This window comes from Conger conger, chromosome 1 (genome assembly GCF_963514075.1).
Source record: "Conger conger chromosome 1, fConCon1.1, whole genome shotgun sequence".
NCBI classification, from domain to species: Eukaryota; Metazoa; Chordata; class Actinopteri; order Anguilliformes; family Congridae; genus Conger; species Conger conger.
Genome location: NC_083760.1, coordinates 11,485,109 through 11,502,661, shown reverse-complemented (window position 1 = coordinate 11,502,661; position 17,553 = coordinate 11,485,109). Strand labels below are relative to the sequence as shown.

General features: G+C 48.1%; 1 protein-coding gene across 1 annotated transcript in view; it reads left to right on the top strand.

The window, feature by feature from the left end:
* The first annotated feature begins 840 nt into the window (after positions 1 to 840).
* nin (ninein (GSK3B interacting protein)) overlaps positions 841 to 17,553 on the top strand; it is a 37,180-nt gene continuing 20,467 nt past the window's right edge. Inside the window, exons 1-4 of the mRNA XM_061254827.1 lie at positions 841 to 1,105; positions 8,237 to 8,432; positions 10,307 to 10,397; positions 13,073 to 13,242. Of these exons, the coding sequence (XP_061110811.1) occupies positions 8,250 to 8,432; positions 10,307 to 10,397; positions 13,073 to 13,242 (444 nt within the window). The 5' untranslated portion in view covers positions 841 to 1,105; positions 8,237 to 8,249. The remainder of the gene's footprint in view (positions 1,106 to 8,236; positions 8,433 to 10,306; positions 10,398 to 13,072; positions 13,243 to 17,553) is intronic.

Here is a 17,553-nt window from a genome sequence, read left to right as displayed (position 1 = left end):
AAATGCACGGATGAAATCGCTAATACATATTTCAATATTTTATTGTAACAGTTTACATTTTAAAGACGACTGAATAACTTTTGGGGGGAAGTTTTTGTCATATCAATGCGACACACGAATCAGTCTGCAATAGATACTAAGCGGACGTCTGTGAGTGAATCACGTGACTGTCGAAGCAGTCCTCCAAAGGGCGGGCCGGGGAATGAAGGGGCCATTCAAATCACCGACCCTAGGGCCAAATGCGGTTCGCCGTATGCTCTTGGCCCTTTGATCTTTGATCATAAAGATCTAAATCAAAGTGATCCCAACCATCACATGCAGCCTACAATAGCTTTAGCTAGAAAGCTTTTTATTTTTAGCCATGGCTTAAAAGCTTTTTAAGTAGACTAGTGATTGGTCAATGTATGGCCTGGGTGTACAATGTGGACTATTTTGCTGCAAACTGTTATCTAAATTACATTGGCCTATTGTAGACTTCACCCTCCAGTGTAGTCTATAACAATAATTACGAGTATTATTTTTCAAATACAATATCTTGAGTAGGCTGGAGGGTGAAGTCAGGCAATTCTGGTGGTGAGGGACTTAGAAACTGCATTTACAAAGAAGTGTCCAACATTACCCGAATTCACCCTACCCCTTATTTAGCACCGCCATTTGGTTTAGCAATAAAAAACAAAACAATCGTAATTGGCTGACTGTTAAGAAATACTCACGTGATATCGTCAGAGATGTCCGCTTAGTCTTCCCGGGGAACTGAGGATGCCCGTTACGTCTAAAGGCGTCACCACCCCCCTCCTTTTTCATGAGGTTTTCAAAATCTGAAACAAGATGCAGCTGAGCTATGCTGGAGCAGTTTGTAGCTGAGCAGAGCCGAGAGGATACGGCTCACACCGAGTCCCAACTAAACATTCAAGGAGGACGGAAAGTCGTAAACTGGGGTCCAGGTGCTAAAGTGCTGTTACTAAATAACATATATGAAAATCCCAGTAGGGAATTTTGGCTGGTCTTTTATATAAAAAGTTTTACCAAATAGGCTAATTGAGTAGCCTACACTCCCGTTGCTGTGAATAGAGGAAGGGCATCTTTCCAGTCCGGAGCGTTGTGGGTAAGTTTGTTGATATGGCTAGTTAGCTAGACTGGAGCAGAGATTGTCGTGTTCACCGCGCATTATCTCATTGTCAGTGCAGTTCGTGTCATGTATTAAAACGAACAAGATTTAAACATTTTCCGCTGCCATCTTTGACATTTTCACCATCATCATTTGTAAAATGCACCACACATTGGATGTTTTAAACTGATTGTGGTTGAGTAGGCTAACTGTCGGCATAGCTGTCGAATTTTATTGTATTTTAATGTTGCTGGTCCATGTTAATGTAAAGTTAGCAGTGAGGGTGGCTGAACAAGTGTTTCATGTGCTTATGTTCTGGTGACTGAAGTTGCTAGTTTAGAAACCGGAGTTTTTTTGGTTTCAATGACACTTTGGTAATTTTATTGGCAAAATTTTCCCCATAAGTAGCTAACGTTGCAAGAGGTTTGGATACACATGTGTAGAGCCGTTTTATCCCAATTGCCATTGTTACTTTTATTTGGAACTTGGACAGTTATTGCGAGTAGCCTTGGCGCTGCGGTGTGGATCCTTTGTCATCTGCTCGTGTCGGCTCTTTTGTGGAATAATTGTTTTATTCATTAAGTTATATGCGTACTAGCGCTTCCATTTCAATACAGTGCCGCCTAGCCTGCTTTAGAACGTGTCTCTGTTTGCACAGTGTAGTTAATTAGGACTCCCAGAATGAGTTGCCTTGTAGCCTAATTTTCCTAAAAGGCTCATGCAGCTACGTGTTCCTTCAGAGTGTGACGAGAACTTATCAATGCTGTTGAAATGTTGTTTTGGTGTTTTTATAATCAGGCCTGATTATAATACAAGCCTAAATTGTATTTTTGTGGACTTATGTATAGTACAGTTGTGTATTTATTTGTTTCTTTATATCTTTGTAGTATATAGGATGATTCGGCGTGTTACTTTGGCGTTGCTAGGTACATGTAGATGCATGGGTGTCTGTTTGGCACAATCAACAGGCAGTTTAATGTCAGCGCTGCCCTGCGTGACAATGGCCAAATAAACTACAATAAAACCGACTTTCATGTCAACATCAAATGGCATATTGCGTGCATGTTTTGATGTTTGCAATGATGGTTGGTGACTACGGGTCCATTCTCTGAGAGCGTCCTTGATCGGTGTTGTGGAATACTTTGATATGCCAGCAGTGTCTGTGTGCGTTTGTGAAGTTCTGCAGACTACCACCGGCCCCTGTGAGTGTGAGCAGGTGTCTAGCGTCGGTTTCTCTCTTGATCCGGTGCCGCGCTCTGATTCTGAAACGGCAGCTGTCAAAGACGCGGCACGGTGACCTATTCCGAGGGTCAAGCCCTTAAGAAGTGCGAGCCTCATTATCGCGACAGTGTGCTTCTGGAAGTGGAACTTGAACCAATGGCAGACGTTCCCTTTGGCAATTATAACATTAAGATCGTCCGTAAATCTGAATAGGAATGAGGGATCCACTTGAATTGTTATCAGCGCTTGTGATTGTATTCAAGGCCCCCATACCCGTTGGTTTGTTTGGTGTCTTTTAATCAACAAGTGAACACCGTGACGTTGCAGCCTTTTCATCTTTATGAAACATTGTGCAATAAAGCCAGAACAGTTCACAATGCATTATTATTTTTATTATTATTATTAATATAAAATATCATAAAATTGCAGATTTCCTTTGTCTTGCCCCAGCAGTCTGAGCCTAAATATGGTTCATACTTGGCAGGGGGAGGGGGAGGGGGAGAGGGAGGGGGGTTAATATTTGGCTAGCTGTCCTGCTGCTTTTGTGCCAGCTGTATTGCAAAGCCTTGCTTCACTTGAATTTGATTAGCCACCATAGAGCGTGGCCCACTTATTGCATTTAGACCGTGCATCGTTCATGCTGAATGTCATGCTGACACCTAACCACTGTTGGTGATGTCTGTTCATGCGGCCATTGGTGACGATGCCCTACCTCCCCAGATACCATCATCGGCCCCTGTTGGCCTTTGAGATTTTTTATCCATTTAAGATTCAGGTGGCATGAACCTACAATCTCTTCCCTATTTTCTGTATTTGACGGCCCTTCTTCTGAAGAGAAATGGGTTGTGTGCACTACAAACAAAAATACCGGTTGTGTGGTTATAATACCAATTTGAACTGTAATATTTTTTAAAGGTATGGCCTACGTGCAAGCTGTTTTACTGCAAATAAGGCTTATTCAACCGAATTCAGAGCTCATCTTACTGTTGTGAAGGATTCAGTGACTTTTAGTGTTTGAGGTAATGTTTAATCGTCCCTGTCGATAAAGGCTGTTGCTATGGGGCAGCTATGCCAGTTGCATGCAGGTTCAGGTTGTGCACACTCCTACACTGCCCTATCAGTGCATGCTCGGAGCTTGTGCAGTAATCTGCCGGACTGCATATTGACTGATTAGAGCATTGGAGGTATTTCTGAGATTCGCTTATCCACTTCCATGGTCCGTTCCCATTCAACGCTTAAAACATAATATTTGTATTCTAGCAGTCTTTTTAAGCTTCCACTTAAGTTTGAGTTTAAATGAAACTAAGGGGGAAATTAATGAGCTTTTGTGAAGTTCCTCATTTGAGTCATAGTCTTTAGGTTCTGTTTTTTAAGAGACCTCAGCTGAGTTTTTGTTCTTTCTGCTATGTCGTCCAATGGGGATGGCAGTGGTAAACAAATCCAGCTGCCATTTTAACATTTAAAGAAGGAGTAATCAGCTGTACCTCTCTGGTGCTGATGACCGGGGGAGTTGGTGATCAGAAAGCCACTCGAGTGTAGCGCGTTATTCTGTTGCCGGGGTGATGAAACTGGCAGGGTGTAAGCCATGGCAACCTTGATTGTCATCACGGAATTGTGCAGAAGTGTTCTCAAGAGCTGTGAGGAAAATCACGAAGGCCTTTGATTGGCTCTGGTTACACAGGAAGGACCCCATTAGGTCTCCATAATAACCAACCGGGATGAGTAGACTATATGGAAGGGGGTGAATCCGGGATGCCAGATTGCACCATTGAGTCCTCTACACTCTGGAGGTGTAATGGGCTTATCAAGAAAACCTTGAGGAAGGAGTGTGCCTGTCTGATGACCCTGAAGAAACATCTCCCTACTCTAGCTTTTTAAACGGCAACTACACTGGTGCTACGCCACAGACACGTATGCTAATATCCCCGGCATTGTAAGGCAACTGATACTAGTAACTGGTCTGAGGAGCACTAATGGCAGATGGTCATTTAATAATGATGCCCTATTGAGTCAATGCATTTTATGAAGTACTGAGTCTGTATTGAAGCCAGTTCTCATATAGTAATGAATAAAAATGTAATTTTGTATTTACATATAAAACCAAACCAATATGGTAGCAAAATGGCATCTGTATGCAGCCTGTAGCCTAGTGGCTAAGGTACATGACTGGGACCTGGAAAGTTGGTGGTTCAAGTTTAGCGACACATATCCACACAGCTGCTGGGCCCTTGAGCGAGGCCCTTAACCCCGCATTGCTCTAGGGGGGAATTGTCCCCTGCCTAGTCTAATCAACTGTAAGTAACTTTATTACAGTTGTATTATTACACTGGTGACCTGTGGACAGCTGTTGGACTGTTTTTCAGGGAAATTTTTCACATTTTCATCTCTGAAGTATTACCACAGCACGGGGCTTATGCAGCTGTGGCCCAATAAGCTTGTAGGTGTGGTTGTTCTATGATTTGTTACCCAAGAGGGTGTGATCCTCTGGAAGATAGAATATGTAATGTTTTGGATGTTTTCACAGTTTATCTGTAGTTACAAAAATGCAGCATTTCAGTGCAAGACCCTGCCTTTGAAAGTGTGCAGGCAATTTGTCCTTCAGTTTTGAGGCACATTTTTTGACACACGGTTTAGGCTTAAGTCCGATCATCTGGTCTACATATTTATTTTCCCTGTTGGCATCAAATCTGGCATGCAAAGCATTTATGCTATTGGCCCTTGGCAGAAAATAATGTCGTATAAACAAAGGTTATTATTTTGTGGAATATGTCGCAGTTTGTAGATTTTTTTAAAGCCTATGTATATGTAAGTTTAATTGGCATGTTGCTCAACATCCCTTGCTTATCTGACATGGAATATCAGTTATTCGGGTGTATTCTGGCTAAAGTAACACTCGTTCTCGGTCGTTACATTTAAGTATCTCAGAGGTGTGCTCAGACTGAATCAGCTGTAGTCCGCCTGCTACATGTCGTATGTTGTTGTCTCTAGACCGGGGGGTGGGGTAGTGCCAGTGCCCTTTCTGCTTTTTGTTTCATCCATTGCTAGATGATTAAAAAGTCTGAGGCTTAAGTCTAAAACGAATGAAAAGGAATCCAGTTATTTACTGTAGTTTATAGGTTTGGATGGAGCAAAAACTAGGACCATCTCTGGCACAGGGCAACAGGCAACAGGGTTCCCTACTCCTGCTCTAGACCCATAAAGCACCCTCTCGTGATCTGTCACTAGCACATGAAGTTAATTAACAATGACATTTAGGCTACCAATGATTTTAAGAGCTGTTTGACATCTCTATTAATATGCAAAGTGTATCCTTGCTCACCCTCCCTCCCTCTCTCTGAGCAGGCTGGCTTATGTAGTGTTTGTAGTGTTTGTAGTGTTTGTAGTGTTTGTAGTGTTTGTAGTGTAAGTAGTGTCTGGCAGTTATGTGTATCCCTCTCTCTCGCTCTCTCTCTGAGCAGAGCTGGGGGCTGTGTGTGTGTGTGTGTGTGTGTGTGTGTGTGTGTGTGTGTAATAGTGTGTACCTCTCTCTGAGCAGGTGTATGTGTGGTAGTTATGTGTATCCCTCTGTCTCAGCAGGCTGGGGGCTGTGTGTGTGTATGGTATAATGGTGTGTGTACCTGTGTCTCTCTCTCTCTCTCTCTGAGCAGGCTTGTGTGTGTGTGTGTGTGTGTGTGTGTGTGTGTGTGTGTGTGTGTGTGTGTGTGTGTGTGTGTGTGTGTGTGTGGTTGTGGTAATTGAGTGTGTACCTCTCTCTGTGCAGGCTGGGGGCTGTGTGTGTGTAATAGTGTGTACCTCTCTCTCTGTGTGTGTGTGTGTGTGTGTGTGTGTGTGTGGTATAATGGTGTGTGTACCTGTGTCTCTCTCTGTGCAGGCTGAGGGCTGTGTGTGTGTGTGTGTGTGTGTGTGTGTGTGTGTGTGTGTGTGTGTGTGGGTGTGTGTGTGTATGGTATAATGGTGTGTGTACCTGTGTCCCTCTCTCTCTGTGCAGGCTGGGGTGTGTGTGTGTGTGTGTGTGTGTGTGGTATAATGGTGTGTGTACCTGTGTCTCTCTGTGCAGGCTGAGGGCTGTGTGTGTGTATGGTATAATGGTGTGTGTACCTGTGTCCCTCTCTCTCTGTGCAGGCTGGGGTGTGTGTGTGTGTGTGTGTGTGTGGTATAATGGTGAGTGTACCTGTGTCTCTCTCTCTCTGCAGGCTGGGGGCTGTGTGTGTGTGTGTGTGTGTGTGTGTGTGTGTGTGTGTGTGTGTGTGTGTGTGTGTGTGTGTGTGTGTGTGTGTGTGTGGTATAATGGTGTGTGTACCTGTGTCTCTCTCTGTGCAGGCTGGGGGCTGTGTGTGTGTATGGTATAATGGTGTGTGTACCTGTGTCCCTCTCTGTCTGTGCTGGCTGGGGGCTGTGTGTGTGTGTGTGTGGTATAATGGTGAGTGTACCTGTGTCTCTCTCTCTCTGCAGGCTGGGGGCTGTGTGTGTGTGTGTGTGTGTGTGTGTGTGTGTGTGTGTGGTATAATGGTGTGTGTACCTGTGTCTCTCTCTGTGCAGGCTGGGGGCTGTGTGTGTATGGTATAATGGTGTGTGTACCTGTGTCCCTCTCTGTCTGTGCTGGCTGGGGGCTGTGTGTGTGTGTGTGTGTGTGGTATAATGGTGAGTGTACCTGTGTCTCTCTCTCTCTGCAGGCTGGGGGCTGTGTGTGTGTGTGTGTGGTATAATGGTGTATGTACCTCTGTCTCTCTCTGGGGGCTGGGGGCTGGGGGCTGGGGGCTGGGGGCTGGGGGCTGTGTGTGTGTGTGTGTGTGTGTGTGTGTGTGTGTGTGTGTGTGTGTGTGTGTGTGTGTGTGTGTGTGTGTGTGTGTGTGTGTGTGTGTGTGTGTGTGTGTGTGTGTGTGTGTGGTATAATGGTGTGTGTACCTGTGTCTCTCTCTCTCTGCAGGCTGGGGGCTGTGTGTGTGTGTGTGTGTGGTATAATGGTGTGTGTACCTGTGTCTCTCTCTGTGCAGGCTGGGGGCTGTGTGTGTGTATGGTATAATGGTGTGTGTACCTGTGTCCCTCTCTGTCTGTGCTGGCCGGGGGTTGTGTGTGTGGTATAATGGTGAGTGTACCTGTGTCTCTCTCTCTCTGCAGGCTGGGGGCTGTGTGTGTGTGTGTGTGTGTGTGTGTGTGTGGTATAATGGTGTGTGTACCTTTGTCTCTCTCTCTGTGCAGGCTGGGGGCTGTGTGTGTGTGTATGGTATAATGGTGTGTGTACCTGTGTCCCTCTCTCTCTGTGCTGGCTGGGGGCTGGGGGCTGGGGGCGCGCGTGTGTGTGTGTGCGTGCGTGCGTGCGTGCGTGCGTGCGTGCGTGCGTGCGTGTGTGTCTGTGTGTGTCTGTGTCCCTCTCTCTCTGCAGGCTGGGGGCTGTGTGTGTGTGTGTGTGTGTGTGTGTGTGTGTGTGTGTGTGTGTGTGTGTGTGTGTGTGTGTGTGTGTGTGTGTGTGTGTGTGTGTGTGTGTGTGTGTGTGTGTGTGTGTGTGTGTGTGTGTGTGTGTGTGTGTGTGTGTGTGTGGTATAATGGTGTGTGTACCTCTCTCTCTCTCTCTCTCTGGGGGCTGGGGGCGCGTGTGTGTGTGTGTGTGTGTGTGTGTGTGTGTGTGTGTGTGGTATAATGGTGTGTGTACCTGTGTCTCTCTCTCTGTGTAGGCTGGGGGCTGTGTGTGTGTATGTATGGTATAATGGTGTGTGTATCTGTGTCCCTCTCTCTCTGTGCTGGCTGGGGGCTGTGTGTGTGTAATAGTGTGTACCTGTGTCCCTCTCTCTGTGCTGGCTGGGGGCTGTGTGTGTGTAATAGTGTGTACCTGTGTCCCTCTCTCTATGTAGGCTGGGGGCTGTGTGTGTGTGTGTAATAGTGTGTACCTGTGTCCCTCTCTCTATGTAGGCTGTGCTATGGGATGGACGAGGCCCAGCAGGACCAGTATGAGCAGCAGCTGAGAGAGGTCTTCCAGAGTTTCGATGCCAGCGGGCGGGGCTCCCTGTGCCCGGAGGAGCTCTCGGACCTCTGCCAGGCCCTGCACCTGGAGGAGGTCACGCCCAGTCTGCTCCACACACTGCTGCAGGACAGCCCCGATGGCAGGGTGAGCCCCGTCCCAAAGCCAAACCCCGCTAAAGATGCATTTGTGTTTTCTTGCTCAAGAAATCTTTGGGGGCCTCCTAGCTCCTGGCCCCTAGTTCCTTGAAGGAACATTTAAGTGTTTTGAATGAGCACTTAGCCTTATCCTGTATCATGTAGCAGGATTACTGAGCTGGAAAACCCGGGAACCTTTCCCAAATCTGGAACTTGGTCTGAAGCAAAAAGAGCTGTTAGGGTTTTCACTCAGTGCAGTTCTCAAGCTAACTCCATAATCCTGGTATTTTTGATACCATCCTGACTACAGGAGGTGCTATGCGTTTGTTCTGGTTTTGTGACAGTGAGGTGCGTCGTCGTCTTTTTGGCCTTTTTGGTTTCTACATTAGCTCTGTTCGTGTTGTCTACACTGAGCTGGGGTCCATTTGCTACATAAATAGCTGCATTAGCTGAAGTGGACGCAGCTGGCTTCTTGGCGCTTAATGGCGCAGGTATTAGTGTGCTCACTCCCGGGGAGGCCGGATTGCCGTGTTGCCGCTTCATCTGAGGGCGAGTTTCGGTGGCTCGTGTCTGAAGGAGGCTCTCAGGGCGCAGGCCTTTGTCCTGGGCCTGCAGGTGCAGCTGGGGCTCCCGTTTGAAGGTGTAATTGGGCCCTTCCTGTCGTATCCCAGGTGCCCGTCGCTGTGGTAACCCAGCTGATCAGCATGCGCGAGTAGCTCGGCCCGTGGCTCCAGCTGGGGGGGGCTTGATTAAGGGTGGGCTTTGCTTTGTTGCCGTCTATGTGGAAGGCACGGGTCAATGTGCATTTACGCTAGCAAATGGTTTAGGAGCGATACCCCTGGGCTACGTTGGCCTTTTAAAAATCAATAGTTGATGCTGTTTTCTTTTTTTTTTTTGTTAAAGAAAACATGAGAATTTGATTTATCGTCAAGCATGATGTGTCAACAGTAGTAAATGTTGCATCAAAATGGCGGCACAGTATTTTCGCATTTTTGTCTGTTCAGGCGAGGCGATAGAGAGCTTGGATGTGAAAGAGCTGGATGGGTTTGTGTTGCAATTGGTTCTTTCTGATTATGTTGAGGGCAAGAATTGGGCATGTATGTATCCCCAGCTGAAAATTCTGCAGCCTTAATATTTAACCTCCCCCCCTCCTCATAAGCCCACTTGTTGTGACCAGTGCCCCCTCCTCTCTTTGTGTGCGGGGTAGTGATGGGCCTCTGTGGTTTTTTTGAGCACGTGGGGGCAGGGGGAGCCTCCGTGACCGAGGCGGCGATGCGGAGGTCCGCTCCACAATGGGGCGGAGAGGGGGGGGGGGGGGTATGGGCCGGGGCAGCCGCTGAACACGCAGCCCTGTCACCGCCACGCCGTCACAAAGGACATCTGCATATCCATGGGCCCGCGTCCCCCCAAACCCGCCAGCTGCTGCTTCTTAAGGGCTGTCAGTCCGTCTCCGAAGGGCACCCCCACTTTTCCAGGGGACAGGGCCGAGTGCGTGTGCCTCCGTGGGCTGGGGGGGCGACTGACCGACGGGGGGGTCAGAGGTCAGGGATGGCTGCTGATGTGGCTCTCGCTGCTGTTCCGTTGTTGAAATGGAGCCCCCTCCCCCCACCGCTACTAAACACCCCACGCTATTATTTCCACACCATCCCGAAAGTCAACAGGCAGAGACTGAGGGCTTATTGGGTTTATTTCAGATTTATGAACCGCACTCTCCCAGTCTTGACTAGACCTTTATGTGTGTGTGTGTGTGTGTGTGTGTGTGTGTGTGTGTGTGTGTGTGTGTGTGTGTGTGTGTGTGTGTGTGTGTGTGTGTGTGTGTGTGTGTGTGTGTGTGTGTGTGTGTGTGTGTGTGTGTGTGTGTGTGTGCTTTCTGTTTCTCCCCAGGTTGATTTCGAGCAGTTTAAAGACGCACTCATTCTTGTGCTGTCGACGGGAGGAGAGCCCCCGGCAAGCCAGGACACCAGCTCAGTGCCAGGTAGGAGGTTTCTCACCTGCAGATTGAAGAGTAAATTGCCGAGCAGGGCTGCCCAGCTCTGTTGATCTACCATCCTGTAGGGATTACATGGCTCACCTGGCTCTACTAATCAGCAGCTAACTGAGATCTATAGCTGTTGAATGTGGTGTGCTTTGCTAGGGTTGGAGTGAACCTCTAGGGAGTGAGAAAAGTGGTTGAGATTCTCTGTCATGGCAGCCAGAAATACGCATTAAACTTAACATTAAACCATTCCATTCCATTCCATTATTGCCATTTGGCAGACGCTCTTATCCAGAGCGGCGTACAGTTGATTAGACTAAGCAGGAGACTGTCCTCCCCTGGAGCAATGCAGGGTTAAGGGCTTTGCTCAAGGATTCGAACCACCAACCTTGCCTGTCCCAGTCGTTTACCTTAACCACTATGCTACAGGCCACCCATTCCAGGATTCCTTATGTGAGTAAAATTAATATGCTGTGTACAAAAGGTATTTATTCCACTCAAAGTTACACGGCATTCGACTCTGTCCTTGATGATTATTCAATCAATTTTGTTGCCATGAGCGACATTATTACTGAAATAATATTTACATTCTAAATCCTTCCTGAGGGATGATTGAAAGTTTTCAGTTGCATTCTCAAAACAAAACTCTATTTAGTCCAGGTCTAAGCTTAATCTCTGTGAAACCGGCCCTTCGAGACTTTCCTTCGGATGACTACGTTTCCAGGTGAATTGCGGAATCCTCCGCCATTCCCCAGTGGGCAGTGGTGTGTGGGAACGTGAGGAGCATAGCCTGACAAAGTCAACAGCAGTGACGGCTAAAACATCAGCCTGAAGCTTGTCTGTCGTCGGTGGATTAGGTACATCATTACCACCCTGCCGTGTCAGCATTAAACTGTGGAAATAATGAGATCTGGTGCTAACAGTGATGGCCTCTGAATTGCCAGTGGGCATAAGTGCGCCTCTCAGGTTATCTGGTCCACAGGGATATTAGCATGGAGGTGTGGCCGGGCCATTGCAGGCTGTGGGCTTCGGATCTCTGCTGACTTACTTCTGTTACTCACCCGTGAGCCCAGGAATTTGCTTCCATTTCACCACTAAACCCCTGATTCCTCAAACACTCTATTGAAGTCCTGCGTGATCAGCATACTGATCAATCGCGCACATTTCTTGCTCTTTTAAAAAAAATTTTTTACCGAACCATTTGTCGATACCAGAGACCTTCAGATTTCTGCACACCTCAGGTACATTGTTTGAAATGCTGGAAATAGTAATTACCGATATACGGTGGCATTGCCTACTTTCCCTGAAATAAGGAATGCATTTCCTCAAATTAAAAAGATTCCTTAATTCCTGGTGCCAGCGACACTCTTAAATAACGTTTTGTGAAGGAAGAACTGTGCTCCGGACATCCAGTGAAGGGAAGGAGTCAAGGAGAGGTGATATAATAAAGGCCTTGTTCCTGTACTGACTGGCTGTTTTGACGGCTCTTGCGTCACGTTGTGCTGACACAGGAATGTCTTCCGCTTTTTGACACAGGTGACTGAATGTGGTACTCTAGTTTGCTCCTCTAGCCAAAGCCACTGTCACCTTTTATTGGTCATATTTCACTTCCCCTGGCTAGGCACCTGCAAAAGTACATGTTGTCAACAGAACAGTTGCTATGTGCTGTACTTTCAGAAATGTGCTGTCAGCATACAGAAACGGGCTTTATTTGGAGGTTGTTGGAGATTCCGCAAATTCCTTAATTAAGTAATTGCATGTAAGTTCACGACTTGTGTTGTCTGAAGGTAATTAAATGGGTAGTTGCCCTTTAAACCTTGTTTTTATGTTTGTTCCAAAAAAGGTTCGAAATGCAGGTTACTTCCTATTCCTGAGAATAAGCCAGCATTGATGCTACTGGAACCTGCAATAACTTGCATGTTTAACTGTTTGCGGAACATTCAGTCCAGGATCTGGGTGGTTGCAGCGAGGATTGGGGAAGAGGGTGTGTGACTCACGCATGCTGTGGCATAGGTTGCACAACAAGCAGACTGTTGTGAAGTGGTGGCTGGCTAAGATGTGATGAGGATTTACTCAGCCAATGCAGAGGGAGAAAGGGAATGAGAGGGGGATGGAAGTTAAGACCATTTCTTCTTAAGAGGGATTATCGTCTCCTGTAAAGTAAAGTTTTGACTCTGCGAATCGAGCGGGTTTAGACTTGAGGTATTTTCCCCCTTTCAGCCGTATTGGCTTAGCTGGGTCATGGTGTCATCGCCTGGCTTTCGTTCTGTTCGAGCAAAAAGCCTCACCTTGAGACACTTGTGTGAGAAATGCACAAGTCATACATCATATCTGAATCATTAAATCAGGGCTGCCCAACCCTGTCCCCGGGCATCAATCGACCTGTACGTTTTCACTCCCAACCCTAATGAGGCACACCTCATTCACCGGCGGGAGATATCATTGAGCCGCTAGGCGAATCGGCTGTGCCAAATTAGATTTGGTGAAAACCCCCCAAGGATGGTAGATCTCCAGGTACAGGGCTGGGCAGCCTTGCAGTAAATTGATGGAGGTCCCCCCCCCCCCCCTCTGGAACCATGGCCTTGTTTTATGGCACCTGTCGTGCAGCTGAATTAGTGGTGAATAGCATCGGGTCACGTTGGCGGAGGTTGACTGGCTCTGGACCTCCCTCGCAGACTCCCCGGAGGCCAGGCCCAAGTTCGTGAAGGACGGGAAACGCTACGGCCGCCGATCGGTCCCGGAGTCCCGGGACTCCATCACGGGATTTTCGGTGATCCCGGACTCCGAGCCGGCGGGAGGGGACCCGGAGGAGGCGGAGAACCCCGCGGTGCCCCGGAAACGAGAGGTAATGCAGGTCACCCCCCCCGTCCCGTCTAATACTGGTGATGTATAAGTGCGAACTGCTCTCCCCCCTCTAATACCCTGCCATGGGCTATCCATCAGGGATCATACCCAACAGGGGAGTTCACTCACAACACAGTGAGAACCTCACCATATCAACACAAACTATGCTGACAAGGGGCCTGTATCACAAGGCAGGATTACAGAGTTAGCTGGATAACGGCATTGAGTAAGGCCTGGAACTGTCCCAAATCTGGAACATGGACTGAAATATAAAGAGCTGTATCAGGTTTTACTCGGTACCGTTATCCAGCTAACTCCTTAATCCTGCTTTGTGAAACGGGGACCCAGGACTGACGCGACAATCAAGAAGGGTTAAGTTGCTCATTGCCTTTGCGGTCCAGGTAGGGGGTGTAGTCTGTGGCTTGTGATAGAAACTGTCTGAATAATGTCAGGAATCTTAGACTATGCACTGAAGCACCCAAGGTTGGTCTTGGATTGTGCCTTTTTAGAGATAGAAAATGAATCCCATGACTCAAAAGAGGATATGAAAGCTTACAGTATACAGTGAGTGTGACTGAGTCATCGTGACTCTTAAGGCCAAAAGCAGTGGCTCTATTTCCTGGTCTGGTCTTTCTTTGGGTCTTTCACGCCTGCATCTCCCTGGAGCGCGTTGCTATGAAACGGGCACCCCCCCAGACAGCGCTCTGTGCAGGGCCAGAGCAGGGCTCCTGCGCCCAGGCAGCCTTTCCCCGCCGTCCTTGCGTGCTCCGTCCCTCTCAGACCCCCACTGGCTGAAGAGCTGTTATTCTGGGCTAATCAGCTTAAAGGCACGCAGGTCCAGCGCAGACGCTCTCCCCCCAGCCCCCGACGCACTCAGACACCCACGCCCTCGCTCTGTGCAACGGCCTTGCCATGTCATCTTTTGCCTATTAATAAATACCAGAAGGGAAGGCCTGGCTCACACAGGCGGGCTTGCTTTCTCAACTCGCGTAGCTTGCTAATCTCGTCTGTGTTCACGGTCGCGCTGCGTTGCCAGGCTACAGTGGCAGTGGTGAATCGCGGCTTGATGGATCTTTCGACCGGCTGCACTTTCACGCCTCTCCGAAATATGTTTTATCTCTGTAGTATTAACTTTGTTTTTTGTTGTTTTTTTTCTTTTTTAACGTTAATGTTTAGGAATTTGGTTATAAACTAAAGTGGGGAGGAATGCCCTCATATATGATCAATTCATTTATTTGCGATTAGATTGCGGTGTATTTAACCCACCCAGCCTTTTACTCTTACTGCTTTTTAAACAATATTTTAATCATCTTGATTTTGTGGTTACTCCACTGAAAGGCCCATCATACTGTTGGGTTGTTGCATCACTGTAACGTTGTCCATCAGCCATCAGTTTGAGAGGGCAAAGTGAAGCGCATTTTAGGTGGTCTATGGTTTCTCAGAGCACTGGAAGGAGCAGCCATGTTTCTGTGAACTGGGCTGTCTGCTTCTAGCATGCCCATTCCCCGTCCAGGCTTCTTAACCCATTATGGACTAAAGCGCCTTATAAAAAAACCCATAGGCCTAGGAATCACAATGCATTTCAACGGTCATGTGTCTTGAAAAACAGTCATATGGTCAAATATCATAGCGTCCCATCCGTCTGTTAAGGGAGATGTAACGCGCAGGTCGAATCCGTCCGTAAGGGGTTAAGGAGTCCGTAAAAGCGGTCTGTGTCTTGCGTTTCCTCTGCTGAGAGAAGTGGAGTGTGAATCTGAGGGACTTTGGCCTTCGTCTGAGGACTGGTGGCGTGGAGGTTACCGTGGTGACCACTGTATGTGTGTGTTTTCTTTTTTCTCTCTCCCCTCCTCCCTGGTCATGTTGAGACAGGCCAGCGCTGTTCCCTTCTGAAGGGCCACCAAGAAGGACAAAGCACAATCAGTTATTTATGGTGTACCAATCCTCATGCTTCCCCAGCCTTGTCCATCTCACACTCCCACACGCACACAAGAACAGTTATAGTACATTATGTGCTCATATTTCACTGACAAGGTGTTCCTAACATGTTATCAGGCCGTCTGTATAACAGGGGGGTTTCTATTTGTATACATGGTACTGTACATCACTTGTATCATGATTGCTGTGTTCAGTGAGAGTATGACACTATGTTATGGCTATGATATTTCAGCCTGCCCATCAGAAACATATCAGGCAGCATACCAGGGTATCAGATCAGATGATTTGACATCCGTTAAGCTGTTATACACCTGACTGCAACCCCAGTGTTGCACCATATGCATCAGCCAAATGTCTTGTGGTTAACCCAATGGGCTTTTCTTCTAAGTCAGTGTTCTAGAACGGCTTTGCTTCCAATCACCTGTAGTGATTGTTACATCAGCAGTAGAATGTTCAGCTGAGAACATTCTAATCGCATGTTTTGGAATGTTTTTTCCTTCTAATTCTTCTCAGTCAATGTTCTACAACTCTAGAACGTTACTTTCAAATGACCGGTCGTGACCTCGCACCTTTAAAGGGTTAAATGGTGAAGCGGCTGTCCCCTCCCTGCTCCAGGTCAGGTGGGTGCAGATTTACCTCGGCCCCCCATAAGTCCTCCTTAACCGGCTGCTCCAGTCCTGTGGTCAGAGTGCAGGATTACACCGTTCCCCAGTTAGCAGCTTGATCTCCAGGCTGTTGTCTCAGGATAATCCTGCTCTTTGTGCTCCGAGAAGAAAGTGTTGTTTTGGAGCCCCTGCGAGATTTCTTCAACGTGGCCTTTTTCTCAACCGCCCCTGCCACCGATTCCCTCTTAAACCCCCCCCAACCCCCCCCCCCTGGTCTGGCACAAACCGCTCACTGTCTGCGATATCTCTAATCATCGAAAATGTGATTTCTCAGAGGTCGCCGCGAGATATGGTTTTGACCCGGCGACAGAAAGGGTGGTTTCACTGCCATACCACGAGTTCTTTTTATGGCGGAGTCATGAAGTTGCCCTTGAGAGGATTGCACTGCAACCCCCCCCCCCCCCCCCCCCAAGTACAAAGCCAAGGCTGGCATTCCTGGGCGGAGAATGGGACGTCTTGAAATAATTCTAATTACTGCGGCGCTGAACAATGCTCAGGCGGAGGGGTAGCAGATGGGGCCGGGAGGGGGGGGGTGGGGGGCGGGGGGGCACACGTGGGGGTCTGGGGGGGGGTCCACAGAGGCACAAAGAGCGCCCCGTGCAGATGCCTGTACACTCTGCGGAGGTCAGAGGGGAGAGGGAACCATCTGCTCCTCAGTCCTTCAGACGTGACGCGGTGACGGTCCCTCCTGAACGTCCTCGCAACAGTGCCCCCATCCCCCGCCTACTCCAGATCGTAACGTGTCACCCCCTCCCTGCACCGTCTCCAGAAGATCACGGTGGGGCTCACTCTGCTGGTTCAACTAGCGCATACATGCTCATCTGCGCCATGCTTTCTGTAAGCCTTGCCTGATGAGCATTACAAACACCCAAAGGGTTTACCTATGTGCCCCCCTCTGCACCCCTTAATGCTATTCTCCCCCTGTTATTGGGGACTGACCTTTAACCCTTTGTGGGGCCCGTGCCATCACAATGCCTCTGTTGTTGCTCTTGTCCTCCGCAATCCCATAACCCCCCCCCCCCCCCCCTCCTCCCCTGACCTAAAAACACCAGCTGATGTATGTGGGTGTGTACTGAATGGCAGCTGACTGATGGGCTGGAGTTGTGGACAATGTTTGGGCTTTGTTGAATTGTTATTTTGTTATTTGTCTATTTAAACATCCGCCAAGCATTTCTAAAGAATATGGCACCATTTGGTGGGGAGTAAATATTGATTTAATCACTTGAAATTCTGTGGATCCATCCCAAGGTTGCTGCCCACCCTTTTCAGTGTAACCTTTATTTAATCTCCAGAAAGCAACGCAACTTCATTGGCAAAGCTTTCAGAAAGTTTCCAGAAGACTGCAGTCTTTCCACACACGTTGTCGAATGCAAACGAAAGGTTTCAAACCTCCAAAAGCTTGTGATCCCTGCTGAATGGTCCTGGTTGTGCCTGTTTGGGGTGTTCACACCTTGCGTTTCGCATAGAGGAGCTAGTGTTGGAAAGGGCCCGCATTGAGCCACGCCTGTTTGTCGTTTATGTCTTGCGCCAGGTTCCGTCTCCCGTTTCCATAACCAGTTCTAAAATGCCAGCAGACACAACTATGAGTAGAGGAGTACACACACCAAACACGAGTGTGCGGTGGGCGCTGGTGTTTGTGCTCACAACAGTTATGTCACTTACTGCCTTGTCACTGAAATGTCAGCATACACTGGAGCAGGGCATCATTTGAA